The following is a 22,904-nucleotide window of genomic DNA, read 5'->3' on the forward strand; positions in this document are numbered from 1 at the left end:
CCGGTTTGCCATTTGAGAGTGACTATTCACGAAAGCCAAAACATACTAACTTTCTTAAAATGCATGCACTCACCCCAGCACAAGACCTGCTTTCTTACCTTAGACCAATTATTCTTTATAAAGCTGTATTATTTTCTACATGTTTAATATTGAAACCTAGAATAAATGTTGATTTCATACTGTGGTTTTGTGAAACCTAACACATTTCATCCAGATCCATCGGGAACTGCTAATGTTAGTCTCCCATCAGCACTCAAAAGACTGAATAAGCACAGGGTTATAACAGATATTAAGATTGAAAGAAACTATTCAGCTATTAGTTTGCTAATTGTAACTATTGCTTAACAATGGTGCATTACAAATCAGATTGGCAATGGTGCAGTTTAATTTTTAATCTTTACATATTTAATTTTTAAAACAACACTAAACCCATAAGCAAAGCTTATTGTTAAAATGCAGTGTTTCTGCACCTGATGAAAGAGAAGCTCGCCATCAGTCCCCTTCTGATTCAGGATACTATGAATGTCTTTTTTCCCTAAATATGTTAAACTTTCTGCTTATGCAGCACAATTCATATAGCATTAGAAATATTGAATACATTGTGCAAATGGTGAAAATGTGATTAAAAATTAGATGCTAGATCTCATATGTCCATATTTACTATGCAGAAGAAGCAATGGTGCAGTGCTGCTGCATGTCATGCCTCATTTGGTGGACACTGACATCGCTGGATTTGTTCATTGAGCAACCATAGCTGTCGCATTGGTTATGTAGCGTGTGTATCCTGAATTACCAGGAATTTTCCTCTATCTTCTGCCCAAAATACATTTCCCATCCACAATCACTCCCTAACCATTGGATGTTGTATGAATTACAGCAAAGCAACCTTGACATTCAACTTGATCCTGAGCTGTTCTAATCTGTCCTGTTCATCACCAAGGCCACCTGCCTCCATCTCAGTAATATTGCCTGCTTCAGCCCATCTGAAGCTAAAACCCTCATCCATACTTTCGTTAGCCCCAAATTCAGCTCTTCCAGTGGTCTTTAGGCCAGCCTCCCAGCTTCCACCTGCCATACACTCAAGGTCATTAAAAACTCTGCTGCTCCTATCCTGACTCACACCAAGTCCCATTCACCCATCTCCCCCTGTGCTCACTAATTTATATTGGCCCCTGATCCAGCAGCAACTGAAATTTAAAATTTTTACCTTTGTGTTCAAATTCCACTATGGCCTTGTCATTCCCTGTCTCCAGCTCTAGAACTCTCTGATCACTCTGCCTTCTTCCAAATCTGTCCATTTGTCCATTTCCACTTTCCTTCCCAGCCATCACTCCACCACCCCACCCTTAAGTGGCTGCTATGCTTTCAGCTGTCCAGGACGCGAGTTCTGGAATCCTCACCATTTCACTCTCCACCTGTAAGATGCTCCTTTAAAATTCACATCTTTGTCCAAGTTTTTAATACCTTAATATTTTAATATCTCCATATGGCTTGTCAAATTTAGTTTGATAACACTCCTGTGAAGTGCCTTGCGATGTTTTACTATGTTAAAGACACTGTAAAAATGTAAGTTTTAATTATGCAGTAGCTTCATTACATGTTGCAGCCCATATAGTACAGCAAGTAATGGTTCTGACCTATAATTATAGTGTGGGCAAATATATTTTTGGCAAATATTAAATTGTGCCCACCATCTGTGACATGCTCCAACTGACTCATCTACCCATTTATGATGTGTATGTAATATAGTCCACAACCTTATATACACGGTAAAATGTTCAAAGTACAAATTAGGACCTGGAATTCTGCTTCTTAGATTGAGTAATTGTAAATGCTGCGCCTACCTGATTAACAGGCACCGGTAATTTTTTGCAAACAAAGCTTTACAATCAAGTTTTTAAAGACCTTGGTTGATGCCAAGGGTGTGAAATTAGCACAGTTAATTAAATGGACTCAATTGCTGGATCAGCCAGGCAGCAGAAAAACTGTTCATTTTGTTCCCTCATATTTATAGCTCTTGCCAGCCCTTTCTCCAAATAATGCTGTCAGTACTTCTTTACTCATATATTTAAACAGAAGTTCATATTCGCCTGAATGTTTCACCTTTTGATTTGACCAGTGCTGCATTAAATGTAAACACAAGCAATTGTTTCATTGACATTCCCAAATCACCAAAGAAACTGTCTTTCCACAATTTCAGATATGATTTTGCAAGCTGAGAACATGTTGGCTTCACTAACAGATGTCATCCAGGATAGTGGAAAATCATAAAGCTAAATTTGTCTGTCAACAAATAAATTACAGCAGCCCAAATAACTTCAGAAAGAAAATAGGTATCCAAATAAAAGAATTGCAGAACTTTGTACAGTAGAGCAACCCTACTTTTCTTACTAACAAATTAACACAAAATTAACTTTTCATTATGATGGCAGCATTAAAGTAATAGTAGAAAATGACCCTTCATCTGAGGGAATGCCAATTTAAATTTCCTTGAGTATGCCTAGAAGTTGGAAGTATATTTAAGCTGTAACATTCTTGGCCATATTTGTTTTAAATGGCTACATTTGAAAGTTATTAATGCATACTTCAGTTAAATGTTGTGTTATTTGCGCAGCACAGTTAACTGCCATATTGCTGTTAATAGTTGCCTTGTGTTCCAAACCACTTAACTATGAGGATGAGTCATCCCGATTTTGATGCCAGTTTCCAGATTTTCAGTTCAGAGTAACCAAGTGGGCCAAAAAGTACAAAGATGTTTCAGACTAGATCTTCCAGGAGATGACTGATGTTTATCTAACTGTAAGCAAGCTATCTCAACTGAGCACTTCCATTTAACTTCAAAGCATCCAAATATTGCAGCGGAGGGAAAGTACTTGCAAATGTACTGATCACTTTTGTAATAATCACAGGGATCATCTATATCAACTTGCCCTAACTTGTTACCTGTACTGTACATATAGTCTAGACAAACCAAATTAGCAATAATGCTGTGGCGGATGAAATCCTGGAGTGTGTATGAGATGGTTTTTTAGACAGTACATCGAGGAACCAACTAAAGAACAGGCTATCCTAGATTTGCTATTGTGCAATGAGAGCTGGTTAATTAATAATCTTGTTGTGCAGTGTCTTTTAGGGAACAGTGACCATAACATGATAGAATTCTTGATTAGGATGGAAAGTGAAGTGGTCCAGTCCAAATCTAGGGTCTTAAATCTAAACAAAGGAAACTACGAAGGTATGAGGCATGAGTTGGCTAACATAGATTGGTGAACTTCATTAAAATGCAGATGGGCAATGCTAATAATATTTAAGGAACGAATGTATGAATTGCAACAGTTATACATTCCATTCTGGTTCAAAAACACAACAGGAAAAGCAGCACAACCATGGCTAACAAAAGAAATTAAGGATAGTATTAGATCCAAAATGGAGCCATATAAAGTTGCTTTAAAAAAAGTAGCAAACCTGAGAAATGGGAGCAGTTTAGAATTCAGCAAAGGACCAAGAGATTGATTAAAGAGGGCAAAAACACAGTATGAGAGTAAACTTGCAAGGTACATAAAAGTGGACTATAAAAGCTTCTATAAGAATGTAAAAAGAAAAATATTAGTGAAGACAAAAGTAGGTCCCTTACAATCTGAAATGGGAGAATATATAATAGAGAACAAGGAAATGGTGGTGCAATTAAACAACTACTTTAGTTCTGTCTTCGTGGAGGAAGCTGCAAATAACTTCCCAGAAATGCTAGGGAACCAAGGGCCTAGTGAGAAGGAGGAATTGAAGGAAATTAGTATTACTAAAAATAATAGTGTTAGAGAAATGAATGGGACTGAAAGCCAATAAATCCCCAGGGCCTGATAATCTACTTCCCAGGGTAGTAAAGGAGGTGGCCATGGAAATAGTGGATGCATTAGATGTCATCTTCCAAAATTCTGCAGATTCTGGAAGAGTCCCGGCAGATTGCAGGGTGGCAAATGTAACCCCATTATTTAAAAAAGGAGGGAGGGAGAAAACAGGGAATTGCTGACCGGTTAGCCTAACATCATTAATAGGGAAAATGTTAGAGTCTACTTATTATAAAGGATGTGATAACAGGACACTTAGAAAATATCTGTGGGATTAGACAAAGTCAACATGGATTTATGGAAGGTAAAGGACAAACCTACTGGAGTTTTTTGAGGGCTTAACTAGCGGAATAGATAAGCGAGAACCAGTGGATATGATGTTATGGATTTTCAGAAAGCTTTTGATAAAGCCACACATAAGAGGTTCATGTGCAAAATTGAAGCACATGGAATTGAGGGTAATATATTGGCATGGATTGAGAATTGGTTAGCAGACAGAAAACAGAGTAGCAGGTAGTGACTAGTGGTGTACCGCAGGAATCAGTGCTTGGGCCCCAGCTATTCACAATATATATCAATGCTTTGGATGAGGGTACCAAATGTAATATTTCCACGTTTGCTGATGACATGAAACTTGGTGGGATTGTGAGTGGTGAGAAAGATATTTGGAGGCTTGAAGGCAATTTAGGCAGATTGAGTGAGTGGGCAAATACATGGCAGATGCAGTATAACGTGGATAGATGTGAAGTTATCCACTTCGGTAGGAAAAACAGGATGGCAGAATATTATTTAAATGGTGTTAGATTGGGAAATGTTGATGTACAAAGGGACCTGGGTGTCCTTGTACACCAATCACTGAAAGCAAGCATGCAGGTGCAGCAAGCAGTTCAGGCATGTTGGCCTTTATTGCAAGAGGACTTGAGTACAGGAGCAAGGATGTCTTACTGCAGCTGTACAGGGCTTTGGTGAGACCACATCTTGAGTATTATGTGCAGTTTTGGTCTCCTTACCTAAGAAAGGATATGCTTATCATAGAGGGAGTGTAGCAAAGGTTCACCAGACTGATTTCTGGGGTGACAGGATTGTCATATGAGGAAAGATTGGGTTGATTGGGCCTGTATTCACTGGAGTTTAGAAGAATGAGAGGGGATCTCAATGAAATGTATAAAATTCGGACAGTACTGGGCAGACTCATTGCAGGGATAATGTTTCTTCTGGCTGGGAGGCCTAGAACAAGGAGTCACAGTCTCAGGATATGGGGTAGGCCATTTAGGATTAAGTTGAGGAGAAACCTCTCCACTCAGAGGGTGGTAAACCTGTGGAATTCTCTGCCATAGAAGGCTGTGGAGGCCAAGACTCAATATATTTAAGGAGAAAATAGATTTCTAGACTCTGAAGGCATCAAGGGGTATGGGGGTAGAGCAGGGGTATGGTGTTGAGACAGAGGATCAGCCACAATCACATTGAATGGTGGAATAGACTCAAAGGACCGAATGATCTACTGCTGCTGCTATTTTCTATGTTTCTATGTTACTTACCCAGTACTAAGGATTACAAGATCACAAAAAGATAATTGCCAATAAAATTTTAAACTTAATTTCCTACCATAGTTCTTTAAATGAAAATTGCTACATTTTTATAAAAATACACCACCAAGATAAATATTATTGCCTGGAAAAACTCAGCAGGTCTGGCAGCATGTTTTGGATTTCCAGCATCCGCAGTTTTTTTTGTTTTTATCTAAATATTATTGCCCTTTGTAATGAGGAAGAACAGAGATCAGTGAGACTGAATTTTCACAAATATAACTATGTACCAGTTTTGATTAGAAGGAAAAAAATGATTTATGTGAAATTAATTGGCTCATGATTGTTATAACACATTTGCAGTAGAAATTTCACAGGAAACATGACTGCTTTGTTTTAGTCCCAGCACATGGGATATATTTGTATTTTTATTATTATGTTTTGTGTCATATGTTAACTAATGATCAAATTTTCTTCCCCAGCAGCAGGAGTAGCAGCGCCAGCAGTGCTGCAAGCGTCAGCCTACCTAAACACTTGCCTTCATCCCCCCAAATCCACCCTCATCATTCATCCACTCCAGTCCTGCCCCTATCTATTCCAAACCTTGCTACCTCACATAATTTCTCCCTGAGGCCTCAGACTCACCCTCATCACCACGCCATGTTTGCAACACCAGCTACCTTACCACCACCACCTCCTTTAACGTCAAACAGCCTTGTTGTACCGGGTCACCCTGCAGGACCTGGCTATTCAGGTAGGTGCAGATTCTTATTTACCCAGTATTAAAGATGTCGTTCAGCTGCATTTGTCATTGAGGACTTTGCTTGTTAAAATTTATAATTCCTTTTGAATTCCCCAAAATGCCAATTTAATTTTGTTTAATTTTAAAAGCTCTAGTGTTTCACTTAAAATACTCCTGAACAAAATACTTTTTTTTTAAAAGTGAACATTGTGTTTACTTAGTTCATAACCCAACAGGATGGAAATGGCCTTGAGGGATGAGGGAAGATTATTGCATAAAAAAGGTTCAGAACTCTCGCTTTATTCATAAGATTCCTTGATATTCAGAAGCAAGTCTAATCTGTTACATATATAACTGAAGCATGTACAAAGATATAATGTAATGCAATCAAAGTTGAATTTCACTCATTTATGTAGGCACTCTCTTTTGTTTGACTTGACTGTTTCAGATGCTGTAACATGTCAAATCGCCATTCTGAACAGAATTGTTTTGAGTTAAGATAATTGCACATAACTTGGTCATTACAGATGTAGCTTTCAGAGCTGACAAAATAAAGAAAGAGCAGCACACTCAGATCTTGTAATGGTTTAAGGTGTCCACCTAATGAGTAGTCTGGTATTATAGTGGATTAATATTATAACAGCCTATGCCATTGAGAGAAAGATGTAGAACTCGACCAATAACCTTCATCCCCTTCCCTCTCATCACCTTTCACTCCAAACACCACCCCCGCAACCTGGAAGAGCCCCCACTTATCAGGTTAAGGGGATGATCAAAGAATTTGATTTGTGCTTATAAATCACAACCCAAAGCTTCAAAACTCTCACATATTTTGTTTTTTTAAGAAGTCAAGCAGATTGGTTTTATGATCATGAGGAATTTCAAATTAAAAAGCAGCATTGGTAAAGCCTGAAAGCAAATCATATGCCCTTGCTGGCGAGAGAAAATGTGTACCATGTTTGGGAAGCCCCTGAAGAACCAAGAAAAGGTTTAATTATAGTCCTGTCAGTTGTAGATTTAAGTTGGAAGAGAGGGAGGAATTGATGGCGTATCCCTCACCTTTCAGGAAGCAACATTGTTGATCTCGTAAGCTGGGCTGTTACTTGCTTATCCTCCCAGCAAAAGACGAGCTTGATACCCAATCCTTGTTTCAGTCTATTTGGGCATTCAAAAATCAAATCCCCTCCATATTTCATTTCCTGGAAACTTTGAATGTTTTAATGATGTTTAACAGTCCTTAACAAGGTAGATTGATTTCTGTAATATAGCTGTCTTGTTCGAATAGTTATACTGAGCACCACCACAAGGATCATCTTTTTGGGGGATTTAAACAAAATCATGTCTGTTTTATTGTAAATTTTCAAATCCTGCCCAAAAATGTCAGAGAAGCATTTGGCCAATATGATTGTACTGCTAATTAACAAGAATCTTGTTTCATCCCTTGAATTACACTTGTATTTAATCATTCCATTCAGTTTAACTCAAATGGTAATGATATTTCAATAAGTAGTTTTTCAAATGTGTTTATCTTGCAAGTTAACATAGTTCAAACTGATTTTTTCTCTTGAAGTTGTATTGAATGCAAGTGTCTGATATGATGTCAAGAAACATGTCCTCATAAGAGCATATAATAGTTTTGTTTTATTAAAAAATGTATGCTTTCAGCATGCTGCAGATGTTGCCATGCTACTAGCAGCGAAGGTGATTCAGAGTAGTGTTTGTAAGGTTTGGCCGTTTAAAGAAACACAGACGAGCTCTGAAATTCCAGTGTAAAAGTAATCAAATGGTTATTGCTGCATACCTTCCCATTTAAAGCTCACAATGTATTTTTCCAATTCTGATGAATAGAAAATGGTAGCTTGCAAAGGTGCCAACTTCATTAATAGTGGTATTGCTGCCTGCTCTTATGTAGACAAGTACAGTGTCTTAGCTATCTCCTTTAGAGGTGGACTGTGTGTGTGTTTCTCATTTCCCCAGTTTTGTTTTCTGCTGGGATGACTCATATGGTTCTCTTCTGTCTTTAGATACCAGCCTGTTGATATCATTCAACCAACCAATCATGTATTGTCAGCCTCAGTCGGGAATTCTGATTGGTGCTTTGTCACAGGCATCTCTGTTACCTCCACCAATGAGTCCTCACGTAGAAAACCACCACAGCATGACCTGCAGAAACAGGGAATGCCAGGTGAATATTTGGCCTTTCTTTTTCCAACTGACTGGCCCACGGCCCTTGTGTTTCTTTTTTCTCTTCCAGAGCATGAACTGCTGAGGCAGGAGTTGAACAACCGGTTTTTGGTTCAGAGTTCCGACAGGGCAGGGTCGCTAGCCCCGCCACCATTCTTGAGGGCAGAGTTTCATCAGCATCAACACCAGCATCAGCACACGCATCAACACACACATCAGCACACGTTTGCTCCTTTCCCTGCGAGTCTGCCACCGACTCCACTCATGCCGCCCACTGCACCACCTATGGTGCATACCCCAGGCAGAAAAGTGAGGATAAGTAGAGCATCTCTTGACTCCCCCCTCTCCCCTTACAAAAAAAAACCTTTCATCTCTTTTGCCATAGTGACCATAGGTTGGCTAATGTGGTTCTTAAAAAGAAAAACACCAGTGGCACTTATTTTTCTATTCTGAACCTCCTGTGATATCTTTTGACCATACAATCAATAGACGACCAATTAAGGTGGAAGATCGTATGTTTGTTTTGAGATTCTTTATGTACATTGGACTTCAAACTTTTGGCAGTCACCATCGATTAATGTTTAAAGAGAATAGTACCTTAAAACTTGTTTAATATTTGTTGACTCTTAAGTTAATATGGCCCTGCTATTTTAAAATACCACAAACTGATAGCAGTCATAAGAAAAGTTGTTTCAAAACTTAATTAGCAACAACAACTTACATCTATGTTGCACCTTTAATGTAGTAGAACATCCCGAAGGCGCTTGATAGTGCTTTAAAGTGTTGTGTGGTCAAAAGACAGAGAAATTACAAATCCTTTCTGGACCTTGGAACACATATTTGTTCTCTGCTTATTTCAGGGTTGCGGGTTTAAATTTTAGTGCACTAAACCTTTTTTATTCATCAGTATGAAATAATTGAATACGACTTTAAATATATGCTGTAAGAGCATTGCGTACTAGCAAACAGTGAAATACCACAGTAGCCCAGTGTGGAAGAATAAAGTATAAATATATCCACAGTGCTGTTTTTATACCTATTCTTTCTGTGAACTGAAAACAGTAGCAGTTCTATAACTTCTAACACACAAACACTGTTTTTGTAGCATAGTTAGTGTTAAGAATGTACGATTAAAATCACTAAGACCATATATATACCTATAGAATCTGGCTCTTAAATGCTCAGTTGGTTATTGTTCCTTTATTTTGACTAGTGTTTAAAAACAGTTAATTTGTTCTGGTTTACACACCAGCTCAACATGGTACTTGTGCAAGCTGCATGCATGTCTACTCCTTTTTAAATGCCTTTTCCAAATTTTCCAAAAAAGATGAAGAAGAGAAACTGCTTGTTGCAGAATGTGTTTTCAATTTTTTAATGCAAAAAAAATGTACCATGTGGTCTAATTATGGTCATAAAGAAGTGTGTGTATAATCTACCTAGTGTATGTTTTTGTGATTAATGTTGTTTATGCTGACTAAGTGGCAGACATCTGGTAATGGCTATAATTAATGAAATTATGCATGTGTTCTGTATACACAGTTATTATATTCAGCAGCAGCTGCCATGCCAAATGGCTGTGTGTGAAGACTTTCCATTTCTTAATTTCCCTTAATTGTTCAAAGATGAAATATGTAGAAGTAATTATTAAAAGCTGTTTATCGATTTTTCCCAAAAAATTGTAAGTAGTTCATGCCAAGTTAAAAATGATTAGCAGCTAATAATATTGATCAATCATAAGCCTATTTTGATTGTACATGGTGATCAGAGGATGTATTTAATTCATTTTGACAGCCTCAGAGCTTCACAATGACAGAGTGATTTAGATGCTAGGCAAAATAAAATCTATTACAACTTGTTTTTCCTCTTCCTTTCAGTTTGAAAAGTATACACCAAAAATAGAAAATCCTTTCTATCGACATTCTAGTGTGAGTGTCCTCTTTTTTTTCAAGAGCTCATTGTGCGTGTGCTTCAGCTCACACCCACATTTTTTTAAAAGTGTTATTTTGATCAAGCATCATTTCATGTGTTAAATTTGGTGTTTCTACTCTTGTGGTTTCCAATGCATCTGCAGTTCATCAAATTAGCTTCAATTTGCATTTCTAACAGAGACCGACTAAATATAGATCAGGTGATTTTGAACTGCAAATTGAAGACAGAATATGCTTTGGACAGTCTCTCCTTTGCTAAAGCCAAAGTTTCATGTCATTGTGCTTCCAGGACATGCTTGTTTGATAGCAGAGGCATTATCTCACACATGCAAATCGTTTGATAGCAGAGGCATTATCTCACACATGCAAATCAAGCATCTCCGTGTTCATGCTAGCACCTGCAGTATTGTTTGAAAAATGTTATACCTTCAAAACGCTTTCCCATAAAATGCAGAAATAGATAGCTGTTTACTTGTTAAGATTACAGGTACAAAATCAATAAGAATGCAGCTGCCTAAAAACTACATTGTTGAATTGCAGTTCTGTTTGATGAAGATATGTCATTTTATTTGGCTTCACTGAAGATGAACCTATATTGTCAGGCATTTTGGGAACAGTTGCCTCACACAGACATGATGCAAGATCACAGCAGTAATTTGCTCATACTAAAATTATGGGGTCGTGGGATAGAAAACAGTAGATGTTATACCAGGCCTTTTTCCAGTCTTTGATGAAGTTGAAAATAAAATGTTAGATGCTTCAGGAGGAAGACTTAGTTGTGTCTTCCATATGTAAAATTATTTTAATGTTGCATCTTTTAGATATATGTTGCACACAGTTAACCGCTTCACCATACCCTGTATCTGGTGAAGTGCCTGTTGTAAACATTATCTGATATCGTACTATTTTTAGATGGTGGCAAAGATACAACAACCATGTGTAAACAATTGATGTACGTTTGCTCTTGAGTAGCTGAATTGCATCATTGCATAGCTAGTGCTTGGTTTGTATGTGAGATATGCATTACGTGACTATTTCTCATTCTGAATATAACTCTTCATATCTTGTTGATTTTAGTTCTTCCCACCATATGCTCCGGCAATGCCAGGCATGCCATCCATGATTCCACATTCAGGTCCCTTTGGGTCACTTCAGGGAGCATTTCAGCCTAAGGTATGTAAATCAATTTAAAGATGCTAACAATGACTTATTAGATGGTTTTCTGGATAATCAAGACAGCGCTAGAAAGGGCAAAGCCAGTCCTCTATCTTTCCCCATTTTTTGTCTTGGTAAATTAAATTATCATTGAGTGTGTAAGATTCCTCAGCTAACTGAAGCAACTATACCCTAAATGTCCAATCGTATTAAAGGAAAGTAGCAATCTGAAGTTGAGATTTGCTTTATGCTTTCTGCATAACCTTTGCTAATAAAGGGTTACTGTAAACGTGCTGTGATTGATGTGGTTAACCTATGATTATACCAGGGATCAGTAAGTACAGCATTTTCTAGGCATAAAACTCGAGGAAAAAATGTGTCTGCCAAACAGAGACCGGTTTGATCTGCAAATTTCCACATAATTTACATGCCAACTTCAGTAGAAGAGGAGGCCCTGAGGGTAAACTGCAAAAGGTTAATAATACTTGACCCATCTTTGGAGTCAAAAATCCTGTAGCTGATGCATTGTAATGGTAGGAACCATTTCAAACGAGCAAATTACCCTGTTCTGTAGAGCAGATGATTTTTTTGCCCTAAAGGCCTGACTTGTGTGTGCTCGTGCTGACTGAGCACAATGCCTTTCACTGGGCTGCCATGATCAGTCAGGGTTATTAAGTTTGCCTGGGTCGGTGCTGCTGAGTGCTCCTCCATTTTTCAGACTGAAGCGTCTGTCACTGAGGTGGGAAGAGACAGATTACCTCAGTCAATTTCACTGTCTTCGCACTCCACTTTGCTGAGCTGGGAGCCAGTTAGAGGCATAACAGGTTATTCATTATCTGACTGTCGTAGTGTAGGCAAATGGCAATTTCATGGACAGGCATGTAGTATCCTTAACTCAAGGTCACAGGAAAGAGAACATAATGAAACTTTAACATTTTCAGCAACATATAATCAATTATGAAACTGCTTTAAAATACTTTCTTTCAATTTTAGATAACAGTAAATTTAAACCTCCAAGTGTAGTAAATAGTTGGCAGTCTGTAGAATGAGCTCTCTTATCTCTCAAGGTATGTTTTTAAAGAATAGTAAATACTTAAATGTGGAATGCAGAGCAGTAACTCAATCAAGCACTGAAATGACATCATAGCCCACAAAGTATTTCTTCAGCTCATCAATGTTTTCTGGATAGATTTTTAAAACTGCTTTCTGTTTATAGAAATATTTTTATTGGAGTGTGGCCTTTTTGATATTTTAGTTTGGTGAAAGTTCCTGGTTTTTTTGTCTTTCAAGTCTCAGTGCAAAGGAAAATGTCATTAAAGGAAAGGTACCTCTGAAGGTTTACTAAAATATAACTTGCAGGGAAATTCCAAACTTAGACCAGAACTTGTGATTCCATATGGAAAATTTATAAAGAGTGCCAACTTATTAAAACTTTTCATAGTTGTTTCATGCCCGAAGCTACACCAAACAACTGATTGAATGTTGAGCTCAATTTGTCAAAGAAAATAATTGAATCCTGTGGACTCAAAGGTCTACATGCCCCATACTCCATATAATAGCCTTCAGAACTGTCGTGTAAGCATCCTTAAACCAGTTTCACAACAGCAATTCAAACCTCAAAGTAAAAGCCAATCATTTTTACAACTTGAATATTACGCACATACTGATAAAGGAAAGGAAGAATGACTTAAATTTATATCATGCCTTTAACAACCTCAGGACATCCCAAAACACTTCACAGCTAATGAAGTACTTTTGAGGTTTGTCACTGTTGAAATATGGTGGTTTCTGTTAGCACAGTTGCTATTAAACTAAGCATCAGGCAAGCACGTGAGTGTGAATGTATGGAAAAGTGCAACCCTGACAAATTATAAATTAATATTTTGAATACACCTTTGGCAATCTTAAGAACATTAATTGAAATTCATGAATTTTTTTTTAAAGGTATTGGCAATGTTGACAGGCCACAATCAGGTCTTATTAAATGGCGGAGCAGGCTTTATAAACCAAATGGTCTACTCCTGCTCCTATTTCTTATGATCTGTGCAGCAAAATCCAGGCCGTTGATTTCACTCTTACATGAAAAAAATGCTATAGTTTTTTTTTAATCAATGGAAAAAATTGACATTCCACAAATATAAAATTAGCTGTTGGGCCACTGGGGTGTTTAGCAGTTAGTAAAGAAGTTAGTGAAGTTGAGGGGGAGGTGGTGGCATAGTGGTATTGTCGCTGGACTAGTAACCCAGAGACCCAGGGTAAAGCCCTGGGGACCTGGGTTCAAATCCTGCCATGGCAGATGATGGAATTAAAAGTCTAAGTTGTAAAAATCCATCTGGTTCACTAATGTCTGCTGTCCTTACCTGGCCTGGCCTACATGTGGTTGACTCTTAAGTGCCTCCTGATCAAGGGCAATAAACGCCAGCAACACCCACATCCCAAGAATGAATTTTTTAAAAAAGTATGCCATTAATAACCCAGTTGCACCTCTTTCAACAAGGGTTTTCAAGGATTTTTACAGTAAAACTAACGGCATATAAGTGGAAATCTTTGGCAATTCACTGCTTAGCGATTGCAGTCTGGAGGAACCATAACATACCTCTGGAAATGTGTAAAATCACTGACAACAGCTTATGGATTTCTGCCTTACTCTGCACATATACAGACCCTAGATATTGCTGTCAATTTCAATGGAGCAGTGACAGTGATAATTTTGCTGTAATTAACATAACAGGAGGGTTCCTAAGGAATTTCTCCTCCTGAGCCACTCTGTGACCGGGAGGACCAAAGGTTGCTCACTCCCCTTCATTCCCCATTGTCATCACCCATGGTGGAGAAGTGGCTGACTTCAGCATCCAGCCCATTGCACAGCCAAAATTAAGAACTTTCTTATAAAGGATGCAGATGCACAGAAATCTCATGATATATACTTTTGCAGTTCACAATAATCATCTCAGAATCTAATATCTTTGAATTTGAGTTATAAATAATGATTACAGAAAGCATTCTCTACTTAAAATATAAACATAATTTTTCATAAATTCAGAAATTTTTAGGCCCGGTGGCTTTTCCATATCTTTGTGGCCTTTTCATTGCACTGTAATAATTTCAGTGGACTGGAGCAGTTGTTATTAATAATATGAATATGGTGTTGTCTTTCCCCAGACTTCCAATCCAATTGATGTAGCAAGCAGGCAAGGAACAGTTCCTCATACTCTACTCCAGAAGGACCCCAGGGTAAATGAACTAATCACTTTCAACCTGAAATCTTGAATCAGGACTGCATTACATACATGTTGAATTTTCACTATGATGCAGTTGAACTGCACAGGAACCAAATGCCTTATACCACCAAATGCATTTCTGACCTGCCCTACAGCTTTGTTCTTGACAGCTTATGAAAAGCCTATTCAGAGAATCTTTTGAGGTTCTTGCAGTTAACACTATTCCAAGCTCAGTTTTAGTAAGTGGCTCCCTGAGCTTATTCAATCTATCATCACCCTTCCTATTCTAAACAAGCTCATCTTTTGTCAAATATCTCTTCCTTGAAAGATAACATCTTGGCAAAAGTGTTTCAGAAGACCATGCAGCCAGAAGTTGAAATCCAGAAGCAAGACCAGGCTTGATCATCAAATCTATTTGGCATTTTGCCCTTTATCTAACTTTGATTCTTAAAAATCCTGATACTGCCTGCTCATAACAATGACTACATCATGTTTGTATCCATATTGCTAGTTAACAAAGCAGTGTAAGCAGATAGGTCTTCAAACTTGGTTTCCATGGCTATTCACTGCCCTATTTACATTATTAGAATATAACCCAGGTCCCTGAATTTGTCCAATTTATGCTGCGCCATTAATTCAGGAACAGCAGATAACTACACAAATATAAGATTCAGACACATGCAGATAGCGCAGAACCCTGACTGCCAGTTTGGTCGGAGTTTGTCCAACACTGAGGAAAGGTCAGTGCAAACCAGTAATGTGTATATCACATGAGATATAAATCTACCCAGAGGTTACTATCAAACTGGCGGCTACATGTCAACAATGATCAATATCTTTATTTACAACTGAAAGCCCCTCCTGAGGGAGGTCTTGCTGCTTTCAGCATAGTTTTGTTTACAGGGTTGTTTCTGATGTATTTTCTGCATTGAGTGAACTATTACATTCCAGTCATTTGTTTGGATTTATCCAATATTAACCCATATCTGGATTTGAAAATGGATACCCACAAAATGAGTTTCACTAATCAGCAGATACATTTAGCAGTAAGAGTCTTTTTTGTCTCGAAATGAAAGCTCTGCTTCTCTCTCCACAGATGCTGCCAGATCTGCTAAGCATTTCTAGCATTTTCTGTATTTATATCAAGCAGTAACCTTTTATTAGTTTTGCAGATGTGTTGCGATCTCAATAAATCGCAATTCTGTGAGCCAATATTTTTGATCTAGTTTTGTTGAGTGAACTTTCAAGCCCAGTGAAATACTGCTAATCTGAAAGGATTGTGAAAGGAAAGGATTTGCATTTATACAGCGACTTTCACAACCTCAGCTCATCCCAATGCCCTTTACAGTCAATGAAGTACTTTGGAAGTGTACAATTGTAATGTAGGAAAACATGCTGCTGTGGGAGTCTGTCATTTAGGCAGAAAAAGGGTTGTAATGAATAAGAGTGGCATTAATGTTCCATTTCACTACATGGGGGAAACAAGTGGAAGTGTCCCTTTTGAGTCCTTGATTAGATGCAATTATTATTCTGGGATATGTTGTCTGAAAAAATTGTTTTTATGTTGATGGATTCTGATAGAGACAGTGGGTATCTCTGTTAAAAGAATTGAGTAAAAGCTTTGTTAATGCTGATTGTTGGAGGTGTTCCTTTTCCATTAAAATAAGTCAAGTAACATAGAAGCTCAGATCAGGGGGGTTAAGGAAGCTAGAGACTATAACTACTTATGGTACCTAACACTGAAATCATTTTCTAGTATTTACCACTGCTGAGCTCTCAGCCAGCGCAGCACTGTTGCTGCGATGTCTTGTTGCAGAAGGCTGGTATATTTCTATAACAAACTATACTAACCTAGAACCAAATGAAAGGTGAAATTTAGTTCAAATTCCATGGAGACAAGCTAGCTTAAAATGAATGAGGATGATTAAATGAATGAGATACAGAGACTGATGATAACAACATCTTGAGCATAACATTTGTTCATATTTCAAAAAGTCACTAATATAAATAGGGTGCACCATAATCGACAGCAGCAATCCTCTATATATTTTGGCTGGTGAAGAGTATTAGCAGTGACACACAGTGAACATAGATAATGTGCTGTATATTAGTTTAGCTTCTTTGAGAAAATGTTTGTATTATTTTGCTGCCTGTAAATGCTTTTACAAAGAATAATTTACCCTTTTACTGATGGTGACATGAGTATTTGATTTGTATCTGATGTTTAAAAAAAAATGAATTCCATCTATCCCAAGAATTCATTGAAATTGCCAATGAGTGATTACGTTTGGGTGAGTTTAATGCATTAGACACTGACAGCAGTCTTATTAGTTTATCCAAGATCGTTTTTATATTGTCAGTTCCCATTAATATTTTGCTTCTATCAATATAATTGTACAACCTTTCTGTCTCATCTTTTCTAGCAGTTGTCAGACCCCTACAGACAGTCAATAAGAGTAAGTGAGAACTACTTTTTTAACAGTTAATCATTTTGTAAAACCATTTCACACATTATTAAGTTATTGTGTTTTTATTCCAAAACATCATGTTTATAATGGAATCTATGAAAATATGCACACTGCAAGTCTCAGGCTATTTTCCTGCATTGATTATAACAAATATTTTTAATACCTGTTTACAATGTTAAGCCTAAATTTCAAGTGGGCTGCTCAAGCTGCCTACTGCCATTTAGTGTTTTGGCAGATCTCGTTGAATTACTTGATTCCTGTGCTTCATATGTGTGATATATTTTTGCTCTGACATGCTGGTGACTGCATGTTCATGCACCAGATTCTCCACTTCAACCTTGTGGTCCAGAAGAAGCAGAGTGAGAAGACTTATTTTCTTCCACCTGCGTGAGAGGGCTGCACAAGTTAGCTTGGGCTGTGCTTCATAGCTGAACAACATTTTGGATATTTGGGCATAATTTTTGACATGTTTCCTTTCACTTTGGGAAGCGTCTAATCAGATGTCGCCTTGGGGGAATTGTGTGCGCTGTTGGAAAATTTTGAAGGCAAAGGGTAAATTAATGTTCAAAGGAAGAAGGATTTTTAATTGGTTTTATTTTGTCGATGTCTTGCATTGTTGAATCCAGTCTTCATAGTTCTAATTGGCCAGACATGAACTTAGGAGAAATTCTGAAGTATGCAAATCATCTTGGTTCGGTTTACTCTAAAGGCAGTATACGAAAAAGACAAATGTGTTCATCTCTGAACATTGTAAAGCAAAAGGACACTGCTGTTCTTTGAAAACTGGTAAATGTTTCAATAAAATTAAAGATTTCTGTAACCAAATGACTATATTTGCTCCTGCGGGTTGTGCAGTTGTAACGATTTATGCATTTGCATACATATTTTTTTGGAGACTTAATTGAGTACTTTGGGACCAGTTAATTCTGTGGTGGCCCCCGTCCCTAAAGCTCTAAATGAATAAACATGGCAGGTGCATTTATACTTTAAATTATTATGGAATAACTCAAATTGCTTTGATTCCTGATTCTCTGCTATCTGGCTTGTGACATAGGTACATCCAACAAAATTACATGAAGCTTTTAGTGAATCTGTCCTCTCTCCTTTCTGTGGTCTGTACAGGGCCCATCTTCAGATCTTGCTTGCTTGTTAACATCGGTTGAGAGTTTGTTGTGGTCACCCACACATCAAAATGGTTTATTCCTATAGTGATACATTCATTGTGAATGCAACTTTTCTTTGAAACGCATTGAAGTTCCTTTGCTTTCTGGCAACTTAAGATCGCAAGTAATGGAATTATCGCAAAGTTCTGGCTTCAAAAATCTGTATGTGCTCCAGCAAGGCTTTCTATCTTCCCACTGAACACATCTTTGCAGTCTGCCATGGAAGGCCAAGGGAAAAACTTGTGGATCACTTTGTTTAAAAAAAAAAAATCAAGACGTCTATTTTTGACATGGTTTCATCCATGAAGAGTTCAGTGTTTCATTTGTGTTTACTGTTTTCTTCCAGCTCCCACTCAAAAGGGTAAATCTACCTCAAAAACCAATGGGCGTAAGTATACTTTGAGTAAAAGTATTAGTCGAGACCTAGCACACCTGGAGATGAATCTTTCCCTAGGGCTTCCGTTTCATAGAAGCCAGGTTCAAGGCTGTCTTGGAAATATTCTGCTCTTTGTTTTTGGATTTCCAGAAAAAGTTCTTCAAATAACGTCCGTCACTGCCAGAAGCAGAAAGTTCGCTGGACTCAATAGCTAGACCTTGAGTTTGGTGGCACCAAGCATATTTGTGGTCACACACATCAGGCTCTTTGTGACATTTCCAAATGAGCCTGCTAGCTCTTTGGTTACCTGAAGATCCAAGTCATCTTCTCTTCCCCTCTTACTTGCCAGAGAATTAATGATAGAAGCCTAGAATTCACACGTTTACAACTACCATTATCTTCTCTATTCTTAAACTTGACCAGCTCCCGAGTTACTCCCTATTCAGTCACGGAAGCCCGGTTATACCGCTGAACTCCTTGCATTGTTCCCAAAATATACTCTTGTCAACTATTTTTCTTTTTTGCGGGGTCAGGGTGGGAAGAAAGGGTTGGTTCACAGTGCTCTGCTTCTCTGACTGGTTTGGGAACATGTTTGGGTCATTGTTGAGAGAGGTGAACCATTTATTTCTTTCTCTTCTCTTTCTCCTTCCACCTTCCCACAAAAGGAAGCTGATTGTAATAATAGATTGGCAGACTCTCACTCCTTAGTAACCAAATAATTGGTCATTCTCTATAGGCAGAGCCCACCACAATCATGGTGTTTGTAAGCAGGCAGGTTCAAATTACTTCAACCAATGCAGAATTTGTTAATGGTACTAAACACTGAATGCTTTCCTAACAGTCTAACATTATCCATTGCCTTCTGGGTAGGCACTTAATGTGTCCTCACCAATGTTCCTGTCACTAATAAGTGGTGAACTAGATATTCTGGGGTAGGGCAGAGGGGAGCAAAATGCCTGATTCCTTCTTAAGGGTAGTATTTAGTCTTGCACAAATGTCTGTGATTTATTGAGCCTATTACCCTACATTAGTTAGCGCTGTTAATCTGGAAATAGTAACATTAATAGCTTTGGTCTCAGTCGGAGTGATAGCTCAGCTATGTACTCTAATAACATGACTGCCTTATCTAGGATAGACACGTTTTCAGACCTCATGTTAATTTCATGCCAGACCTGGTATCCAAATATCATTGGGCTGAGGTGATAATCATTCTTTAATTCTATGCCATCAAGTATGAAGGAGAGCTAAGGTTCTACCTTCTGGGTGCTCAGATAACAGTCAGTTTATCAGAAAGCAAATAATGGATAAGTGGATTATATAATATAGACAACTAATATGGAGACAGTGACCTCCATTCTGCCCCCAAAAAATAATCTACCACCCTGGGAAAGGTTAAGGGTCATTCGAGAAGAATTGTAGCCCAAATATGTATTAGTTTTGAGAAAGTTACCAAAGAAGATGCCTGCAAGGCAGCCACAAGGAGTATTCTTAATATTAGTGTTGCCTTTTGGACCTCTGTTTCATGACATATAGTCATAACCTGACAGGGTAATTTTGGTATCTGCTGTAGTTCCTAGTCAAACTGATTCTTCTCAGAATGAGCTGTGGCATGTGCACAAGATTTCTCACCATAGGTGCAGTAATTATCATTCTTAAAGTTAAGCTCTCCTTTGCATAACAACATTTCCATTGCCTGGATTGAGGAAGGGTACTTGCTTATGTTCCACGATGAGAAAAGGCACCTAAATTCTTACAGTAAGTGAAGTACAGAGGATGTACCTCACTGGTTTCCAATTCAGCTGAAATGCAAATTGTTATGGTTTCTTCAAAGCAGAAGTAACGCTTTCATAAAATCAAAACCTTTTTATCGTCGATTTGTCATCTTGACATTCCATTCCAGAATATGGGAACACTAACCCAATCCAAATCTAATGTACAAGGCGCATTCTGTCTCAGGATTACATGTCCTTGTTCTAGTGTATATTTGTCTACTTACTGGCAGCTCTTGCCGTATAATTGAAAAGCATTTCTTCATTCATGCTCTCTCAGCTCACCTATCAAACATTTGCTTTAAGCTTCACAACATATATATTTGGCTACAGTCCATTTAAAGGTTTTTTTTTTGCTTGCTATTTTATGTGGTGCTTTGCATTTTATTTCAGTAAGCCAATGAATTTGCATGTTTTCGTTACTGCCAGTTGAAACGTGTCTGCTAAGGTGTGTTGTGTCTTTGTGTCTTACAGAAACCTGGGAAATGGTGTGCTGTTCATGTGCAGATTGCCTGGCAAATCTACCATCATCAGCAAAAATTAAAGGTATTGAAAAGACAAGCCTTCACAATCCCAAGAATGGCAAATTTTGTACTCTCTCCTTTCCATATATACTTGTTAGCCATCAGTGTATGTGAAGATGTATTAAATAATATTAAAAGCTGCCAGATGTGTTAAAGTAGTGAAAATTTTGCTAATGTATGTACCAGTTTATTCTAAACACTATCCCACCCCACCCCTCCAAAAACTACTGAGCGACTGTTGCTTTTGAGCTATTCTGTCCAGAATTATTTGCCAGGATTACCCTTTCTTAGAGGTTCTCTCAGTTAACTGATGATCAGCAGGAATGCTGTATGCACCAAATTTATGTGATCGACCAGGAGGATCCTTGAGGAATTTTCCAGCCCATATCCCTCCATTTTAACAGCTCAAACAGAGCACCATGAGCCAGTCTTGATTGTGTAATAATTGTTCCTTTCGGCGCTTTGTTACTCTAATGCATGGTATTGAAGATGTTTGTTTTACTTTAAAGCAACAAATGCCGTTGGACCATCACAAACTCGAAATAGGGGGAAAACTAGACCTGTTTAGTCGGCCACCTGCACCAGGAATGTTCCCAGGATTCTCATATCCACATGACCTTGCCAGGCCCCTCTTCTCAACCACAGGTTTGTCAGCTGATGATATGGAATATTTCCTCTTTTCTTTGTTTATATTTCATTTAGGCCTAAACTTCCTAAAGTTTAGAAGAATGAAAGGTGATCTAATTGAAACATATAAAATTCTTAAGGGACTTGATAGGGTAGATGCTGAGAAAATGTTTCCCCTGGCTGGGGAATCTAGAACATGGGGTTACAGTCTAAAGATAGGGGATCAGACATTTTGAGCTGAGATGAAAATTCTTTGCTTAAAGAGTTTGAATCTTTGGAATTCTGTACACAAGAGAGCAATGGATGCTCAATCGCTGTGTATATTCAAGTTAGAGATCAATAGATTTTGGGTTACTAAGGGAATTAAAGGATATAAAATTACTGGAAGGTGGAGTTCAGGTAAAAGATCAACCATGATATCGTTGAATGGCGGAACAGCTTTTATTGTATTTTGAGTTTTTTCACATACTGATGGATTCCCAGATTGTGCATCCTGGGACCCAAGACAATGGATTAGTGCAATACTCTTCGTCACTTCTGCCAGTGCCAGACTAGACGAGCAGTGAATTGCAACCTGAGAAAGAAGGTCTTTAGATTTTTCATTCCTCCCATTAGTAAAGCACCTGCTGAGTTTATTGCCTGACCACGAAGCTGAGATCAATAACTTTTACGGAAGACTGATTGTAAAATGTCATCTAAATGTTTCAGCCTGTGGAGTTTACTTGGTGTTTGAGGCTACCACAACACCGCTATGGTCCTGGGTTCAGGTTCCACCTGCGTTTGATGCTCTAATTCACACCAGCCATACTTGTAATCATCTTCATTATCTCTTGGTGCAGCCACTTGTTAAGGGAGAATGCAATCTAAAATTCCTCATCTTTTTCTAATCTTATTAATGGAATTATACAGTATATATTAATTACACCTGGGTCTGAATTAAATTGTTAAAATAAATATTCAAATAGAGTGTCTAGAATAAAGCTGATGTCAACTTAAAATAATGAGTTGGCCTTACTCCAGTGGTATAGCTTGGATTTTGATGGCTGCCACCCTATATAGATTGCAAACTCAACCAGAAAGCAACTGCACTAGATTCTGCTTGCCTATCAGTTTGCACCACACCCCCCCCCCCCCCCCCCCCCCCCCCCCCCCCCCCCGCCAAAACCACCCACAAACACACACACAAAATCCAAAATCCTCTTCCTCAATACCCTTGCCCCACCCCTACCTCTATAATCTCCTTTGGACTCTGACCACATGTGCATCCCAACCCCTCTCCACAACCACCTGTGAACTGAGCCTTCTGCAATTTCAGCCCTACTCTCCTGAGCTTCCTAACCCCCTCCATTTTGCTACTTATCACTGCTTTCAATCTC

At 38.2% G+C, this 22,904-nt stretch overlaps 1 protein-coding gene across 14 annotated transcripts in view; it reads left to right on the forward strand.

The window, feature by feature from the left end:
* The window catches only part of fbrsl1 (fibrosin-like 1), a 985,718-nt gene that overhangs the window by 950,829 nt on the left and 11,985 nt on the right, over positions 1-22,904 (forward strand). For 9 of the 14 annotated variants that reach the window (XM_041202184.1, XM_041202197.1, XM_041202188.1 and 6 more), the window contains 9 exons: positions 5,854-6,125; positions 8,368-8,606; positions 10,172-10,222; positions 11,303-11,398; positions 14,543-14,614; positions 17,025-17,057; positions 18,579-18,620; positions 20,852-20,923; positions 21,411-21,546. In XM_041202184.1, the coding sequence (XP_041058118.1) occupies positions 5,854-6,125; positions 8,368-8,606; positions 10,172-10,222; positions 11,303-11,398; positions 14,543-14,614; positions 17,025-17,057; positions 18,579-18,620; positions 20,852-20,923; positions 21,411-21,546 (1,013 nt within the window). Of the gene's footprint in view, positions 1-5,853; positions 6,126-8,137; positions 8,299-8,367; positions 8,607-10,171; positions 10,223-11,302; positions 11,399-14,542; positions 14,615-17,024; positions 17,058-18,578; positions 18,621-20,851; positions 20,924-21,410; positions 21,547-22,904 lie in introns of all 14 variants that reach the window. The other 5 variants (XM_041202186.1, XM_041202187.1, XM_041202189.1 and 2 more) reach the window with 5 other exon arrangements.

The sequence above is a fragment of the Carcharodon carcharias genome, chromosome 13, assembly GCF_017639515.1.
Source record: "Carcharodon carcharias isolate sCarCar2 chromosome 13, sCarCar2.pri, whole genome shotgun sequence".
Classification (NCBI taxonomy): Eukaryota; Metazoa; Chordata; class Chondrichthyes; order Lamniformes; family Lamnidae; genus Carcharodon; species Carcharodon carcharias.